General features: G+C 28.0%; 4 protein-coding genes across 5 annotated transcripts; 1 reads left to right on the plus strand and 3 right to left on the minus strand.

Annotated features, from left to right (window-relative positions):
• Positions 1–16: 16 nt before the first annotated feature.
• Positions 17–4,266, minus strand: LOC126858852 (general vesicular transport factor p115). Its single transcript, XM_050609476.1, has 12 exons — positions 4,080–4,266; positions 3,684–3,912; positions 3,368–3,624; positions 3,069–3,270; positions 2,827–2,978; positions 2,556–2,746; positions 2,304–2,476; positions 1,685–2,112; positions 1,408–1,588; positions 1,079–1,263; positions 608–988; positions 17–542 (listed from the first exon to the last, which is right to left on the minus strand). The coding sequence occupies exons 1-12, from the start codon at positions 4,155–4,157 to the stop codon at positions 480–482; spliced, it is 2,520 nt and encodes an 839-aa protein (XP_050465433.1). The 5' UTR covers positions 4,158–4,266; the 3' UTR covers positions 17–479.
• A 226-nt stretch (positions 4,267–4,492) lies between these two features.
• LOC126858854 (mitochondrial-processing peptidase subunit alpha) lies at positions 4,493–8,203 on the plus strand. 2 transcript variants are annotated; one of them, XM_050609480.1, is made up of 12 exons: positions 4,493–4,630; positions 4,713–4,834; positions 4,921–5,174; positions 5,263–5,342; positions 5,442–5,627; positions 5,785–5,877; positions 5,993–6,165; positions 6,351–6,462; positions 6,567–6,775; positions 7,016–7,181; positions 7,414–7,546; positions 7,630–8,203. In XM_050609480.1, exons 2-12 carry the CDS (start codon positions 4,794–4,796, stop codon positions 7,806–7,808), a joined length of 1,626 nt encoding a protein of 541 aa, XP_050465437.1. In that variant the 5' UTR covers positions 4,493–4,630; positions 4,713–4,793; the 3' UTR covers positions 7,809–8,203. The 2 variants fall into 2 exon arrangements, with proteins under 2 accessions (XP_050465437.1, XP_050465436.1); XM_050609479.1 differs by having other exon boundaries at positions 4,501–4,834.
• Positions 8,204–8,496: 293 nt separating this feature from the next.
• LOC126858855 (60S ribosomal protein L5) lies at positions 8,497–11,449 on the minus strand. Its single transcript, XM_050609481.1, has 6 exons — positions 11,295–11,449; positions 10,271–10,456; positions 9,733–9,867; positions 9,317–9,519; positions 9,009–9,186; positions 8,497–8,767 (listed from the first exon to the last, which is right to left on the minus strand). Exons 1-6 carry the CDS (start codon positions 11,295–11,297, stop codon positions 8,579–8,581), a joined length of 894 nt encoding a protein of 297 aa, XP_050465438.1. The 5' UTR covers positions 11,298–11,449; the 3' UTR covers positions 8,497–8,578.
• A 325-nt stretch (positions 11,450–11,774) lies between these two features.
• On the minus strand, positions 11,775–16,222 carry LOC126858845 (PMS1 protein homolog 1-like). Its single transcript, XM_050609462.1, has 13 exons — positions 16,110–16,222; positions 15,821–16,008; positions 15,594–15,714; positions 15,290–15,454; positions 14,862–15,136; positions 14,632–14,751; positions 14,222–14,365; positions 13,656–14,029; positions 13,209–13,392; positions 12,903–13,083; positions 12,448–12,751; positions 12,221–12,359; positions 11,775–12,130 (listed from the first exon to the last, which is right to left on the minus strand). The coding sequence occupies exons 2-13, from the start codon at positions 15,956–15,958 to the stop codon at positions 12,029–12,031; spliced, it is 2,247 nt and encodes a 748-aa protein (XP_050465419.1). The 5' UTR covers positions 15,959–16,008; positions 16,110–16,222; the 3' UTR covers positions 11,775–12,028.
• Positions 16,223–16,479: the final 257 nt, after the last annotated feature.

Consider the following 16,479-nt stretch of genomic DNA (forward strand, 5'->3'; position numbering starts at 1 on the left):
AATAAGATAATATAACTTATTTAAAATAAATATAATAAATTTATTTCTGTTTTGGGTAATTTTATATATACATATATCGTTAGTAGAATATGCTTAAATATTAAATTATATTGAATATATTACAGGAATGTTTGGAATGATGTCTTCTATAATGCAATTTACTTTTACAAGAATTAGATAATTTTCTGCAAACTTATTAAATACTTGAACAAAAAACATTAGAACATAATTGTGCAGAAGTATAATAATATAATTACTTCATGTAAAACATTTTTTCATTAAATATCTAGTTTATATATTTTAATTTCTGAGAAATACTAATATCTGTTGCATTTAGCAACTGTTATACTTATATATACATTTGAAAATACATTTCCTATTTTTACAATATTTATAACAAAATAAAATTTTATAGAAAAAAAATGTTTTTACTATATAAAAGAAAAATTCTGTTATTTATCTGAAACATTGAGAATGTCTTAGTTACTTGATTCCGGTTGGTCATCTGTATCAAGTTCACCTGAACTTTCATCAGACTCGACCTGGAAAGGAGAACAATTATATTTTATTTGTAATGTATTGCGTAAACGGTTTCGTAAATTTGTACCTTATCGCCTAATTCAATTAATCTTTCTTTATATAGCATAATTTTACTATCTTGATCAGTCAAAAGTTCTAAAAGATCTTCTTGGTCTTTTTTCAATTTTTCAAGCTCATCTGCCTTCAATTTTAATTGATACTCTAATTCTGATTCCTTCTTTTCATTAGTTTTCTCTTTGTGCTCTTGTGTCATGTGCATATATTCAGCTAAACGATTTTCTAAATCTGCAACCATTGTTTTGTATGTTTGCAATTCTTTTTCCAGATCTATATTATTACTAGAAGCAACTGTTTCCTTTCCATCTCCTATATTTGTTTGTGCAGCTCGAAGAACCAAATTTTGATCTCGTAAATGACTAATAGTCGATCGAAGTTCTTGTAGTTGTACCTGTAATAATATTAAAAAATATATTAATTTTTTATATAATATATTTATATAATATATTTATATAAAAGAAAAAAGATACTGGTTTGATACCTCAAGTTCGTGTTTCTCTTTCAATAAAGTATCATTAGCTTGATTTAGCTTTTGAATTTGTACATCTTGCTCTCTTATAAGATCTTTATATTGCAAAACCAATGTATTGTCAGATACACTCATAGATAACTGATTTTTATTCTGATGTTCATTATTGGCATCTATCACTGATTTTATTATAACACCTGAGGAAAAAAAATCTTATTTGCATTTCTAAAAGAAACTGAGAATGTTAAATTTTCTTTATAAATATCATTATAAAAGATTTAGATATTAATGTACTCGGCATACAATTATAAAATATTATGTAAAAAAATATAAAAATATACCTTCCAAACTTTTTAGCAACCTGCAAAATTCGTGATCCAGTAAAAGTTCCGACGGGTTTTTCGCGGAAGGCTGCGGATGTTTTAGTGTTCGAGAATATATCTCGTGTCTGCCAATACCACCAATCGCATCTTGAAATTTTTCCACACCTATCCTATTCTCAATTAAATTGCACACTTTTTCCTACAAGATATAACATATAAAAATAATCGCATTACATTATATATGTTTCATACTTAAGGTTCAAGTGTAACTTTTCGTGTATTATTAGCTGCATACCTTCGTATAAGTAGGTACACTATCATCATTGAAGTGTACACAAATACCAATAAGTAAGGCGCACATACTCTGTAGTAAGGTTTCTTGTAAATCATCATTATTCTCTTGCGATGAAAGAAGAGCTATTAGGTATGCTACAGAGGAGTCAATAGCTAGGAATGATTTTACTGCGAGCGGGCAATACGAAGTCCATCGACAGAGCAATATCAATAAGCCCAATTTACACTGTGTCTTATTACCCTGTTGCAACAACATAACGCATTGCTGCATAAGTGTTACTGGTGGGTTCCCAATATTGGTTGCAAGGAGTACTCTTAAAAGTTGTTCCTTCTGGCTTATATTCTCGATCAAAGCGTGAGATAAAGCCACAGCAGAGAACCAATTCGATAGTGAATCTGTAGAGAATAATCCGCCGCACAGCAATTGTCCTAACAGCAAATACAGGGTTGGTATCATTCTATTGCCAAAACTTCTGTTTTTCTTGCTTTAAAAAAATTTCTTTTTATATAGACATATATTTAGTCTATACAAGATATTTTATCTATATGTATATATTATGTTCTATATATATATATTATATATTTAAATTAATATTTATCTCAAAAAGAGCTTAATAAACCTGTAGTAAGCGATGGCGCCTCGTTGCCTTGTGGTAATAAAGTTTGAATCAACTGTGTCTGTCCCACCTCGTTTTTGTACAAAAAGCATTGAAAGCAATATAATACTGAACATCGCAGAACAAAAGGTTGCTTCTCATTCACCATAGACATCAATAACACAACAATGGCTGGTCTATAATATATTTATTTGTAAATCAATTCTCATAATCTTGAATGGTATTAATATATTAAATGATTTATTTAAATCATACCTTGGAGGAGTACTTGGTGCCATGACACTCGCCAAAAATTCTTGATTACTAGCATTTCCTCTTATGACTTCTGCTACAGTGTTAATGGTCTCTGTTAATACATCCGCGGGCACACCACTAGCCATTAGTATATCGCATAATGCTTGCAACAATCCACACGCTCTCATAGTTCGTTGACAGGCTGCAACTGCCTTCACATATATAACATTATTTAGTTATTAATGAGAAAATAGAATGTAATAAAACAAATTTAATAAGGTAATATCTTTACCTGAGCAGGAGCACTTGGTGCTACCAATGCTCGTACAACTTGTACCATGCAATGAACATTGGATACTTTCTGTGGACTCCAACCACTAAAGTTATTATCTTCTATTTCATTGGGTATTTGAAACATTGGCGTCAATTTCTGAATATAGCTACCTATGTATTGCAATATAAAAATTATAAGAGACACAAGGGCAAAACTATAAGAATTATGAGAAATTTAATTATTGAAAATATATATATTACCTTCCTTAAAAAAGTTTTGATTACTGACATTTCCCCTGAGAAGATTTAACATCAGTAAGAGGCAATCTTCAACAACAATACCACCATCTGCATTACCCTCTTGCTCAATAACATCAAATATACGATCAAATGCATTTTCAAATGCTACTATTTTCTGAATATTTGCATTGCCTTTTGTTAGTTGAATGAGTAGCAACAAAACCTAAATAATAAATGTAAATAATATATATTGAAAGCAAGAGTGTGATATCTTTTCATATTTCAAAAGCATTTAGTTAAAAAGTATTAATTTAACATACATCATTACGTATAACTTCTCTGCTGTCACTTAGCAAATCCATCAATTTAGAAACTCCCATAGGACTGACCAAAATTATTTCTTGAATATCTTTAGATTTATTTGCCAATAAATGTGTTAATAGTTTCAATGCAGGCCATCTAACACGAAAATCAAATTCTTCGAGAAATGTCAGTATTAATCCAATATTATCTGGATGTTTGATAAATATTTCTGTAAATTGTTCTCCTATTTTGTTTTTAGGACCGTGTTTATCCACTGAAAATAATGTAAAACAATTAGATAAAAAATCAATAACATCAAAGATTAAGTCTTACCTTCTTCGTCAAATGTTTCAGGACTCGTTATATTACACAGAGTGTCCAAGGCTAAACCGATTATTTCGCAATCTGTCCTGTCCATTTCTAATACTTGTCTCAATGCATCCATTCCTTGAGCACCAACTTCCACACGATATGTACGTGATAATGCTTTGAGCGCACGACAGGCATCTCTTCTGTCATTGAGTAATGTGGAAGACTGCAATCTGTCTACTAATCTTTCCACCTGTATTAAGATATGCGGATATCGTAAGAGCAATCGTATTGCAATAACTGTTTATAAATAAATTTGTTATACTACGATAACAAACTTTAGCGGTTAATTGATATCAATCTATGAGAAATAACCTCTCAGGTATGGAAAACATATCGAATATTAGTATTTTCACTCACTGTATCGGCACCTGTCGGCTGCGTGCCAGCGGGAACGGTTCCCAAAACGGATTTCAGACTGCTTTTAAAATACTCCATTGTTTTTCTTCGTCAAACTTTCAACGTCTGTTAATATAAACTACACACGTCACACGTCGACATTTCAAACGATCCACCGGAGATTTCGCATTAGACCGGGTAGTGGTAAAAAACCATAGACATGGTAAAAACCAGATGTATATAGAAAGTGTAAATTTAGGCCCGAATTTGAATTCAGGATTCCATAGAACAAGCTTCAACATAAGCAAGAAGCAGCGGTAACCAATCAATTAACAGGTTTTCCGTAAGAATAAAAGATTGATTGGTTAGTGTTTTTATACTACACGTAGACGAGTCCTCTATGCCGGAGCCAATCTTAAAATATTATCTAGTCAATGAAATGATCATGAAACAGACGAAACAGACTATCACAGGCACAAACTATGAATAAAAAAAATTAATCTAATAAAGTTCAAATTATTATCATTTATCTGTAGACATTAATACGATGTATTATTGCCGAATGTTCTTGAGTATTATTATATTTATTCGCGTTGAAAACATAGCGAAACTTTAATCGTTTTAGTCGTTTACTAAATCCTCTTTTTTCGACAGATTCATTTCGTCTATAAACGTATCTTTTATTCTTCAGAGCAAAATTACATGTGATTGTATGCTAAAGATTCTTTTGACAAGATGTACATGCCACAAAAACCATTCGTTGCGATTAAAAAAAGGTAATTGCGATAACATAACATCGAATATATCTATAAAATGCTGTGTAGAAAAGTTTCAAAAATTTTTGTTGTTTTTGATTTTTCAGTTTTACTTGCACGAAATATTTTAACTTCTGGCAGAGATGTAATCTTTCCTCTCAGAGAATACCTATTGACATAAATAAAAATCAGAAGAAGTCTGTTACATCATTTCCACCACTGACAGAACCCATCCCTAATCTACCAAAACCTATATATTCTACTGCAAAAGAGGAACATCAAGTAACAAAAATTACAGTTTTAACAAATGGTTTAAAAGTTGCATCAGAAAATAGATTTGGACAATTTTGTACCATAGGTGGTGAGTTAAAAATTAAGGAATATAATTTAAATATAATAATAATTTATATTGAATTTATATGCAATTACATTATCATTTTGATTTTTAGTCCTTATCGATTCGGGTCCACGATATGAAGCAGCTTATCCAAGTGGCATTTCACACTTTCTTGAAAAATTAGCATTTGGTGTAAGTTTCACGGATTAACTTTTATACTTAAAATGTTATTTTACATTTAAAATGTTATAAGAAAATGCATACAAATCTATATTATATTGTTTGTTACAGACTACAAATACATACGATAGCAAAGATAAAATAATGTTGGCATTAGAGAAACATGGTGGTATATGTGACTGCCAGGCATCTCGCGACACATTTGTCTATGCAGCCTCAGCAGAACGTCGAGGGCTGGATATAGTAACTCAAGTTCTTGGAGATATTGTCTTGAGACCTCAAATTACAGAGGAAGAAGTATGTAACAATATATAAGATACAAATATATAAAGAAATGTTTCTCTGTATTTATCATATTATCTTATTACATCATAAAGCTAGTTCTCATAAACATCATCAAACATTGCTAGATATATGTATATGTCTGTACAAATTAAAGTTGAATCATCTGCAGGTGCAAATTGCCAGACAAACTGTACAATTCGAATTGGAGTCTTTGCATACTAGGCCAGAACAAGAACCCATATTAATGGACATGATTCATGCTGTGAGTTTAAAAAATATAATAGATGTTTTAACATATTTTTTTTTTTTTACCAGAATTACAAATATATTTTCTTGTAAGAAAAGAAAACATAATTATGGATATGTTATATCAATAGGCTGCATATAGAAACAACACATTAGGTTTGCCCAAGATTTGCCCACAAGAGAACATTGAAAAGATTGATAGAAAAATTTTACACACATATCTCAAGCATCATTATGTACCAAGTAGAATGGTAGTTGCTGGAGTTGGTGTTGAACATGATGATTTAGTCCATGCTGTTAACAAGTAATAATCAAATTTTCAATAAATAATGATAATTTTATAAATAATTTGATACATTTTTAAAAATATAAATTAAATTCATCATTTTTATAATGTATGACATTGATAATGATATATATTTTTTAATGATATAGATTTTTTAAATATTTCTTTGCTCAAGTATGCTAATAACATTATTTTTGATATAGATACTTTGTAGATCAGAAATCTATCTGGGAGGAACAAAATGATCTTATTCTGCCAAATAATGCAAATACTGTTGATAGATCTATTGCACAATATAGTGCAGGATGTGTTATGGTATGCTCATTCATATATTGAACTTACTTATATGCGCTTATAAATATTTTTTTTTTTTATTATGAAATTAAGAGAAATAAAAGGCCTTTTTATATCTTGAACAGGAGGAGTGCAATGTGCCAATTTACGCAGGACCCAGTGGCTTACCTGAATTGTCACATGTTGTTATAGGTTTGGAAGGTTGTTCCCATCAAGATCCAGATTTTGTCGCTATGTGTGTATTAAATATGATGATGGGAGGAGGCGGCAGTTTTAGCGCTGGCGGTCCTGGAAAAGGCATGTACACGCGTTTGTACACCAATGTATTGAATAGGTAAGATAATTTTTTATATATTTTATTTAAATGTAGGAAGAGATAAAATTATTTTTTACGTCTTTTTTTAACATCTTTTGTATGTACATCAACATACATTTTTATTATAATTAAAGAGTGTGAATGAATAAATTCTTAATTTATAAAGTTCAATTTATTTATTTTGAATATTATATGCAAGTTACATCAAATTTCTCAGACATCATAATATTTATGTATTAACTTCAATTAATATTTTAGGTATCATTGGTTATATAGTGCAACTGCGTACAATCATGCTTATGCAGATACTGGACTATTTTGTATTCATGCTTCATGCACACCATCTTATGTAAAGGATATGGTAGAAGTAATTGTACACGAACTGGTCGCCATGACAAGCGGAGTCTCGGATAATGAATTAGCGGTATGATTTTGCTTTATATATCTTTGAATTAGTTTAAACTTTAAATTAACAATTAAATTAACAATTAAAAACATGTCACATTTTTATGACTATTGATATGAATCTATTGTCATAAATTAAAATGAGAATGTTCAGAATCACAAATTTCAAATTATCTCACACACTTCGATTTTCACTAAATCATCCTATAATCAATAATTACATTTTGCAAATTCTTTTCTCTTTTATATAGAGAGCAAAAAAGCAATTGCAGTCGATGCTACTTATGAATTTGGAACAACGGCCCGTTGTATTTGAAGATATAGGTAGACAAGTTCTAGCAACTGGTTCTAGAAAAAGGCCAGAATATTTCATGCAAGCCATCGGTAAGTTGAAGAGTTAACTTTGCAGTTTTAATTTAATCATATATTTTTTCAATAACGTTCTTAAAAAAATTTGATGATTACAGATAAAATATCCAAGGACGATATTGATAGAGTAGCACGACGTTTATTGAAATCGCCACCTTGTGCAGCGGCACGCGGCGAAATAAAAACCGTACCTTCTATCGCGGATATTCAAAACGGCTTGCTTGATTCGCAAGGTCGGTTACCTGGTTCTCGCAGCAGATTGTCACTTTTTCGTTAAAGTCATGCATAAAATATTCAAACAATCTTCGTCCTAAATAAATGTTACTTAATCAAATCAAATTATTAATTAATAATCATATAGACTTTTTTTTATTTATTAGGTAAAAAAAGTATAAAAAGGCCTGAGTTTATCCTTTTCATTGATATTTAATATTCGATTTCATATTAAACTGAAACTTACATGGTATGAAATATATTTAATATATTTTTTTGGATAAAAAATGGATAAAATTTACCAAAAAAAATTATATAATTAAATTTTTTAATCTTGTATTGTAATCGTTATTATGTGATTACATTTCAAATAGTCAAGTACATAAAAAATTAAAAATTCAAAATAATTTATTTGTCATTCAACAGCACAAGAGAAAATAAAAACTTGATTAACTGGAAGCTTAATGCAAGATGTACAATATTAGTACAAAGTTAATTCTTGCGCGAATTGTGGATATTTTCGTTTGATAACAGATTTGTGTCATAGAAACAAAATGTAAGAACGATTCAAGTATTGACAACAAAATTAGATTCTATGTCAAAATTTTTATTATAATCAACTTGTATTCGTTGATAATTTATTTAAAAAAAATAAAAATATAGTGTGTAAATAATATATATATATATATATATATATATATATATATATATATATATATATATATATAACTACAATTTATAAACTCATCATATATGTATTGAGTTTCCTTTATTCTTCATTCATGCACACAAGTCTGTGCATACATCATAAACATGATTCTGATAGAAGAATAGTTACACCTCTGCTTCTTCTAAAGTCTTGAGGAATGAAGCCTTCTTTTGAGCAACGCGATTCTTCCTCTCAGACAAAGATAATTTCGCGCGATTCCATCTCTTCTTAACAGGTTCCTTCTCTCTTGTGATCTTCTTGTGTTCTGGATCAGCACGGATTGCTTCATGTGCTTTCATGTATATGTTCTCAATCTATCAAAAGCAATACATTTTTCATATCATTTTATGCTTAATCTATATGCATATTTAACAATAGTGTAACATGGGTCTATTTTGATAAATGCATTACTGCATTCACATTTAATAACCAATGAAAATTGCTATTGTCCAACTGCGACGCTACATAGATTTAATTAATCTAAGCAACAATTATAAGTTGGACGTAATTAAAAGAATATAAATATGTATTTAAAATTACTTATAATATGCTTACATCATTCGCAGAGATGCCGTGCTTAATATATTGTGAAAACTGTCTCTTGAAAGCTTCGTCGTCCTCTTCTTCCAGAGTTTTCATATAATTCGCAACATGTTGACCAAATATATGCTGTCTATGCACTTCTGCATTGAATTGCTTAGATTCTGCGTCGTATCCAGGAAATCTCTTGGTGCTATAGAACAAAATCACAAAAAAGTCCTTAAATAACTAAAGTTACATAGTATTTTGAAAGTCAATGTTGTCAGAGAAATTTAATTCCTATTACATATGTGTGACATTACATATACGAATCTATTTATTACTTGTGAGGAATATCGAGACCACCATCAACTGCGCCTTTCATAGCACCGAAAACTCGGGCGCCCGTTGTAGTGCGCATTAGTCCCGTATCTAGATAACATTTGAAGGCACCTGGGCCATCGTCCAATTCCTCAACAGTATATTCGTCACCTGTTACTTCTGTGTTACCCGCATACAAGGTATCCAATCCCAACTTCTTAAGGAGCTATGAGAACAAAACATAATCCATTTAAAAAAATCATATGCTTGTTTTTTTTGATGCAATTGTATATTTTTGCTAATCAGAATACATATAGGGAACAATTGTGTTTTCTTCAGTGAAACATCAAAGTGAGCTAGGTGTTTCATCATGTTAGCAGTATATACTATAGATATTATAAATATTGATAAAAAAAAAATAGGGAAAGATATGACTTACTCTTCTGGCCAAGAGTAAACCAGTACAATAAGCAGATGCATAGTTGGTGAGACCAACTTTAACGCCATATTTAGGAAGTTCATGGCTGTAAGCAGCACATACAATCCTATCACCTTCGATTCTTGAATAAGCAACCTTGAAAAAGAATATATGAATTATTAGCTAATTACCGATTTTTTACATAAATTATATATATATATAGAAATAATATATCTATTCCAATACATTCCTCTATTCTCAACCAATTAAGTTTTTATAAACTGGACTTTTTGCACTGCTGTTCCATTATTAAACATTCACCATTTAATCATGCATACACAAAACAGAAGTTACTAGTGAAGTGCAGATATAACTGCGTGTATATTTTCACTTTATATATATATATATATATATATATATATATATATATATATATATATATATATAGTGTGAAAGGTAATTAAAGCAAAAATCGAGAATAAAGGTATTTCTTAGTCCCAACACATCTACATTTCATATTTAATTATACTGAATTTGTGTTTATTATCATCCAATTTACCTGGCATGTAATATCCTTATTAGAGAGACGTACAATTAACCTATATTTAGGTGTATTGTACTTGTTCTTGTCTTGAATAGTTAATCTCTTACGAGCATAGTAATCAGTTTTTCCTTCACGACGCCTCTTGAACTTAACTTGATAACGCTTGAAGTACTGCTTATTTTTGACTACTTTGACAAAACCCTATACAAGTATACAAGTATTAGAACAAGATCAAATAAGTACAAAGTCTGAAATTATTTATTAATTTATTTTAAAATTCCAGGTAAGTCAACAGAAGGTAAAGTTTTTAAATTATTAAATAAAAAATTATTCTATACTATTCTAAATTATATTAATTATTAATAATAATTAATAATAATTTAAGCATATATGTATATAATTGAACACCTATGTAATTGGTTTTTGACAAACAGTTGATCTCTCAATATTGTTTCATAAGCGTATTATCTGATATTTTTGCTAATCAGACTATACATAGGGAACAATTGTGTTTTCTTCAGTGAAACATCAAAGCGAGCTAGGTGTGTCATCATGTTTTAGCAATATATATCAGATACACTTCCTCAGGTGCTTGGAGTAAATGAGCACGAGTTTAGCAAATCCGAGGTACCCAAGATAATACATAACGGGATATTATTTTCTCTAAATACTGCTTTCACTGCCAATAAGCAGTATACATTAACTAGTACATGGACAAAACTTTATGGAGCCCAAACAGCCAAAGAAAAAGTATACATAAGAAATTAAATTTAATATAATTTAAAATTATACTCATAACTAATTAAGATAATAAAGATAGTTATTCAAAATCATCTATAAGCAAGATATATTATTTCAGTGCTAAAATATGAAAAAAATATGTGAATTTCTTCAGAGTATTTTTCGACCATGTGGCTACTAATGAATCTCTCCGGAAAAAAGACATCTTGCTTTCTCATTGATTTTCAACGAATAATCCGCATTCATTGAAGTTTAATTAATCAAATAAACTGTATATTAAGAAAAAGAGTTCGCTCACCATTATGTCAAGACGATCTGAAAATTGCACGAAACACAGCCACCTCCAAAGGACTGTGCAAAATAGAGGAAGAGGAAGTTGGAAGCAGTTGGAAGAGGCTCAACCGCTCAACGCTCAACTTGGAAAGATCAGGAAAGATGGCGGTAGAAATTTAGACAAGAGCGATACTAGCGGCAAGTGGATAAACTACTGATGATTAGCGATTTTAGCGGCATAATTTAAAAAGCTTTTTGTAAGTCGGACAAAAATTTATAAAAAATTGAAAATTTGAACTTATTAAATTTAAACACAAAATTTAATTGTTTTAATTTATTAATATATTTATTTATTTATTAATATACTAATAATTAGAGAGTAAATGTAATCAATGAAAAATTATACAATTATCATAATTCGCAATAGAGTTATTAAATAACAGTTGTGAGAAAATAGGATCGGATAAAAAAAAATACGAGCAAATAATCGTTTATAAACGCTTAGTTAATTTCGGCTTACAGATGTGTTTATTTTTGAGAATTACAATTTTCATTTATTATTTGTACATTTTGTTTGTAATAATAATAAAATTATTTTATTATAGTTGAATATTATATAGTAGTTATATTTTTGTCAATTCAACTTTAATTCAAAGTTTACATAGTAAACATATGTTCATAAAATATGTCAACAAAACATCTTATAAAAATGTTGAATATATTTACACTCTTAAAAAAAGAACATATTTTATATCATATTTACATTTTTCTTGTGAATTCGTATATAGAATGCATCACTGACATATCATCTCGTTCTGATAACCACTGTTTAAGAAGACATTCAATCCTCTTGGCATCAATCTATAACAATGATAATAATACTAATGTAAACTAATATTTTACATATATTGTATATAAAATCCAAAAATATATGTATTAAATATAGAATACCTTATCTGCATCAATATTAGGAACTTTCAAACCTTTGATCAAGCCAATAATATCTATGATCCATATTTGTTCACAAATTGTAGCAATCCATAAATTAGGTGCCAAGCAACCTATTATATGTTCACTTTCAAAACTTAATCTGTAAAATAATTATTGAGCTGAGTGAAATGCATCAACAAAGAAAAAATATAAGATAAATAATCTGTCAACATTGATTAAAGTTCAACCTTGTAATTATTTTATTTCTATCAATAGTCCAAGGTACTATCGTCCTCATGTTTAATTTTTCTTTCTTTTCGTTTTTTGTATTCTTCATTTTTTCAAATAGCTGTAACAGCCTACTTTTATTTCCCTCTGTGCTCATTTTATTCACTTCATCTCTTTCTTCAGTTTTTTTAGCCTGTCGTTCTGTTTCTTCTTTATGTGCAATATCTCGATAATAACCACGCTCATGGGATGATAGTTGTTTCCAGAATTCGGTAATTTTTTTTGCTGTTTGGGCTGCAGTTAAGGTAGGATTTTCTTTTGCAACTAAATACAAAATAATTATTGACATCATAATTCTCAATCTTTTATGTAATGTATTTTGCTCTTATATAGTTTTATATAACAATAAAATTATGTAAGTAACATAAACATACAAAAGAATAATTTTAGTGATATGTATATATATTATACGTACTTTGCGATCTAACATGTTTTATAAATTTAAGATTTTTATTATCAACATGTGTTTTATCTAATTCCATTCTATCTGATTCCATTTTATCTAATTTACAATTCTCCATCTCATTAATCTGGTTGTCTAAGTTATCATTGAATTGTCTTTCAACAACAATATCAGATTGTATATCTATACCTCCCTATTAAATTTAATACAATAGTATTAAATGTAAGATAATTCTCACAAAACTATAAATATGCACATATATGTGTATATAAATTAAAGAAAATTAGTGAGCATTTTAAAGTTGTAAACAAATTTTACCTTAAGACCAACGATATGACCTTTACTCCATGTTTCTAATGAAACTTGCTTGTTCTCTTCATTTTCATTTAATTTATTTTCATTTTCATTTGTAGATGTATTACTTCCAATTTCTTTTAAAAAGTCAAAATCTTCACCAAGATCTATGACAGGTAACTGACTCAAAGTTTCATGTTCTTTTGTCCTGTAAAATTTACATTAGTAATATTTATATAGTATTACTCAATGTTCTTGGATACTATCAATATTAAAATACTAATCAATTAACACTATTAAAGATCAAAAATTTTAATAACTTATTAATAATTTAATAATTTTAGTTAATAATTTATAAATAACTTTATAAATTTTACTTTTATGTATATATATACTTAATGTATAAATTTATTATATTTATTATATTAAATTAATTATATTATTATTTATTATATAAATATATATGCTAACATTTTATCAGGTAAAGTTACAATAGGAAAGACATCATTAGAATCAGAATCGCTTAAATTCGGCGATTGTATATGAGCTAATGCATCTCTGTATTGCTGTTCATCTTGAATCAAATCGATATTTTGTTTATGCAAAGATTTTTCATATCCATTATTATGCAGCATTGGCTTTTCTTTGATAATATCTTCTTGAATATCTATTTTTCGTTTTTTACATATAGGCCATTCACTATCGATAATATCTTGACTTGTATCAAGTGTATAATCTTCATAACAGGTGGATGTGTCATTAGATACGTTTTGTTCAACAATCTCCACAGATTTTAGTCCATAATATTTTTTTATATACTTATCTACAGTATCAAAAACTTTATTCTACAAATATCAATTATATTGATGTATATGATATTTTGTAAGCATATCTATAAAGTTAAAGCTTTGAAAATAACATTTATTTGAAAATGTATTTTAGAGATTTATATAAATATTATCTCATAATAACGTTTTATAAAAATATAAACATTCTTATTTAATATTAACTGTAATATTGCTTATCTATAATCTTACCTGATCTTTAAAAAGGACTGTATCTTTATTTGGTTCCAGATTAACATCAATATCCATTGGTTTCAAAATAATGTATATAAGAAATATCATTTTTTTTCTATATGACTCTTGTTTAAAATATTCTAATATTACATTGTTTATTAGCTATATACATTTAAAAATATAAATTTTTATTAAGTATTGACTAAAAATTATATATATATATATATATATATATATATATATATATATATATATATATATATATGTATATATATATTTTTTTAATTATAAATAAAATTAATATGTAGGCACAATATGTGCATGTACAAATATATTTTTGTTATGCAAAACAGAAATTCCATTTTTTATTTGATTTAAACATCTGATTTTGAATATCATGTAATAATGTTTCTATAGATAGAACGTACCTTTTCAAGAGTTTTATGCTTAATAGGTCTGTTATTTACAAAAATATAGTGTAAATCAGGATGAGAAACTTTCGATATATCTTGTATCTTTTTTGAAGGTAACATTAATTGCAGAACAAACTAAAAAGTTACAAAAATGTAAATTATATCAATGCTGCTAATTATAGACAGATAAAAAACAAATGTATATCAAGTTTTTTTTTTTTAAATTATTTCAAGAGTATACTTACTTCTGTATCCTTAGGCTCAACCCATTCCATATTGGACATAATTTTTCTACCAAGTATAAGATTTGCAGCTTCTTTAATGTTATTAAGACTTGGTTTTGTAAATACAAGATTGTTGTTTACCCTAAATTGAATTCGTATATTTGGTTTACATATTCCAAAGCAATGTATTAGTGTCTCCAATAATTTAATAACTTGATTAGCTTTCTTTGTATTGGTGATTATTTGTCTCCTTACAGGCATTTGTTTAAATAAATTTTTCACTTGTACAGTAGTTCCTAAAATTAAAATACATACATATATATACATATATATATATATATATATATATATATATATATATATGTATATAATATATCATAACATGATTATGAGATTAATATATGTATATTATCATACATATATAAAAATAATTAAAAAAATACTTTTACCAGTACTTCTGTGACAAGATTCATGTTTTACAATTTGTCCAGTATGATTCATTATATACGAGGTCCCAACAACATCTTCTTCTGTTTTCGTTACAACGATAACTTCTGCTACTGCGCATAATGCATTCAGTGCTTCTCCTCTAAATCCAAATGTTTGTAATGTATCTGGAAATAATGATAAAAACATAAGAATTTATTTTTATGACTATGTCACATGTAATTTCTCTTTTTTATGGTTTAAAAAATAAATATTATAGAAAGATACTTAAATAAATTATAAAATAAATATACAAGTATATATTACCTAAATCTTCAAAATTTGATATTTTAGATGTGTAAGAAGATAATCCTATATATGGCGCATCTAGTTTAGATATGCCATGACCATTATCCTTCACTTCTATTAAAGATGTACCATTATCTATCTAAAAAAGCAAAGAAAAACCGTGCGAATAATGATTTTCTCTTTATTAAAATATATATTTTATGCATACATATGCATAAAAATATGCAAGATTTAACTACACATACAAGATTGATTTCAACATTGTCAGCATTGGCATCAAATGCATTTTCCATCAATTCTTTGACCACAGCATATACAGAGGTTATTATCTGCGTCGTGGTAATTAGCTTTGCTGTTTTTACATCTAGTGCAGAAATCGGCATTTTTCAAATTCCGCTACTGGTAATATGATTATCATGTAATATTAAGACATCTAAAATATAAAATATTAAAATATAAAAATATTTCAATATTGCTTTTTTACGATATAGATACCGGCGAATTTAAAAAACACGCATAAACATAGAATATAACCTTAATTTTCCTTACGTACAGAGTTGCGTTCAAAAATCTAACTCATAAAATAAAATAGGGATTGATTGACCAATCAAAATAAATAGCATTGCCAACAATTATGATCGATCAAGAATACACCGATGAGGGATGATCTTGAGTTTTCCGCGCAAAAAACTTATTCCGAATCTCGAACCCCGAATTTGAACAATACTGTTGTTGTTGTTGGCACAATTTTGAAATTATAAGTAGTTATATATGTAACTGATAACTGACGTAAATTTTATACTGTAGTATAATGTACAAAATGTTTATCGATTGTCTTTTAGCTCGTTATTTAAAAATAATTAAATGTTATTAATTAATTGGAAAATGTAATACTATGTTATAT

This window comes from Cataglyphis hispanica, chromosome 2 (assembly GCF_021464435.1).
Source record: "Cataglyphis hispanica isolate Lineage 1 chromosome 2, ULB_Chis1_1.0, whole genome shotgun sequence".
NCBI lineage: Eukaryota > Metazoa > Arthropoda > Insecta > Hymenoptera > Formicidae > Cataglyphis > Cataglyphis hispanica.

Excerpts from the sequence above, each read along its gene's own strand:
- LOC126858852 (XM_050609476.1), bottom strand. The coding sequence starts at position 4,157 with ATGGAGTATTTTAAAAGCAGTCTGAAATCCGTTTTGGGAACCGTTCCC. Across the intron at positions 3,271-3,367 it reads GAGAAGTTATACGTAATGAT|GTTTTGTTGCTACTCATTCA; the intron begins GTATGTTAAATT and ends TTTATTATTTAG. Across the intron at positions 1,589-1,684 it reads GTGTACCTACTTATACGAAG|GAAAAAGTGTGCAATTTAAT; the intron begins GTATGCAGCTAA and ends TATATCTTGTAG.
- LOC126858854 (XM_050609480.1), top strand. The coding sequence starts at position 4,794 with ATGTACATGCCACAAAAACCATTCGTTGCGATTAAAAAAAG. Across the intron at positions 5,175-5,262 it reads ACAATTTTGTACCATAGGTG|TCCTTATCGATTCGGGTCCA; the intron begins GTGAGTTAAAAA and ends TTTGATTTTTAG. Across the intron at positions 5,343-5,441 it reads TTGAAAAATTAGCATTTGGT|ACTACAAATACATACGATAG; the intron begins GTAAGTTTCACG and ends TGTTTGTTACAG.
- LOC126858855 (XM_050609481.1), bottom strand. Across the intron at positions 9,868-10,270 it reads ATAAGGATATTACATGCCAG|GTTGCTTATTCAAGAATCGA; the intron begins GTAAATTGGATG and ends TTCTTTTTCAAG. Across the intron at positions 9,520-9,732 it reads GTTTACTCTTGGCCAGAAGA|CTCCTTAAGAAGTTGGGATT; the intron begins GTAAGTCATATC and ends TTGTTCTCATAG.
- LOC126858845 (XM_050609462.1), bottom strand. The coding sequence starts at position 15,958 with ATGCCGATTTCTGCACTAGATGTAAAAACAGCAAAGCTAATTACCACG. Across the intron at positions 12,752-12,902 it reads AAAACATGTTAGATCGCAAA|TTGCAAAAGAAAATCCTACC; the intron begins GTACGTATAATA and ends TTTTGTATTTAG. Across the intron at positions 12,360-12,447 it reads AGAAATAAAATAATTACAAG|ATTAAGTTTTGAAAGTGAAC; the intron begins GTTGAACTTTAA and ends ATTATTTTACAG.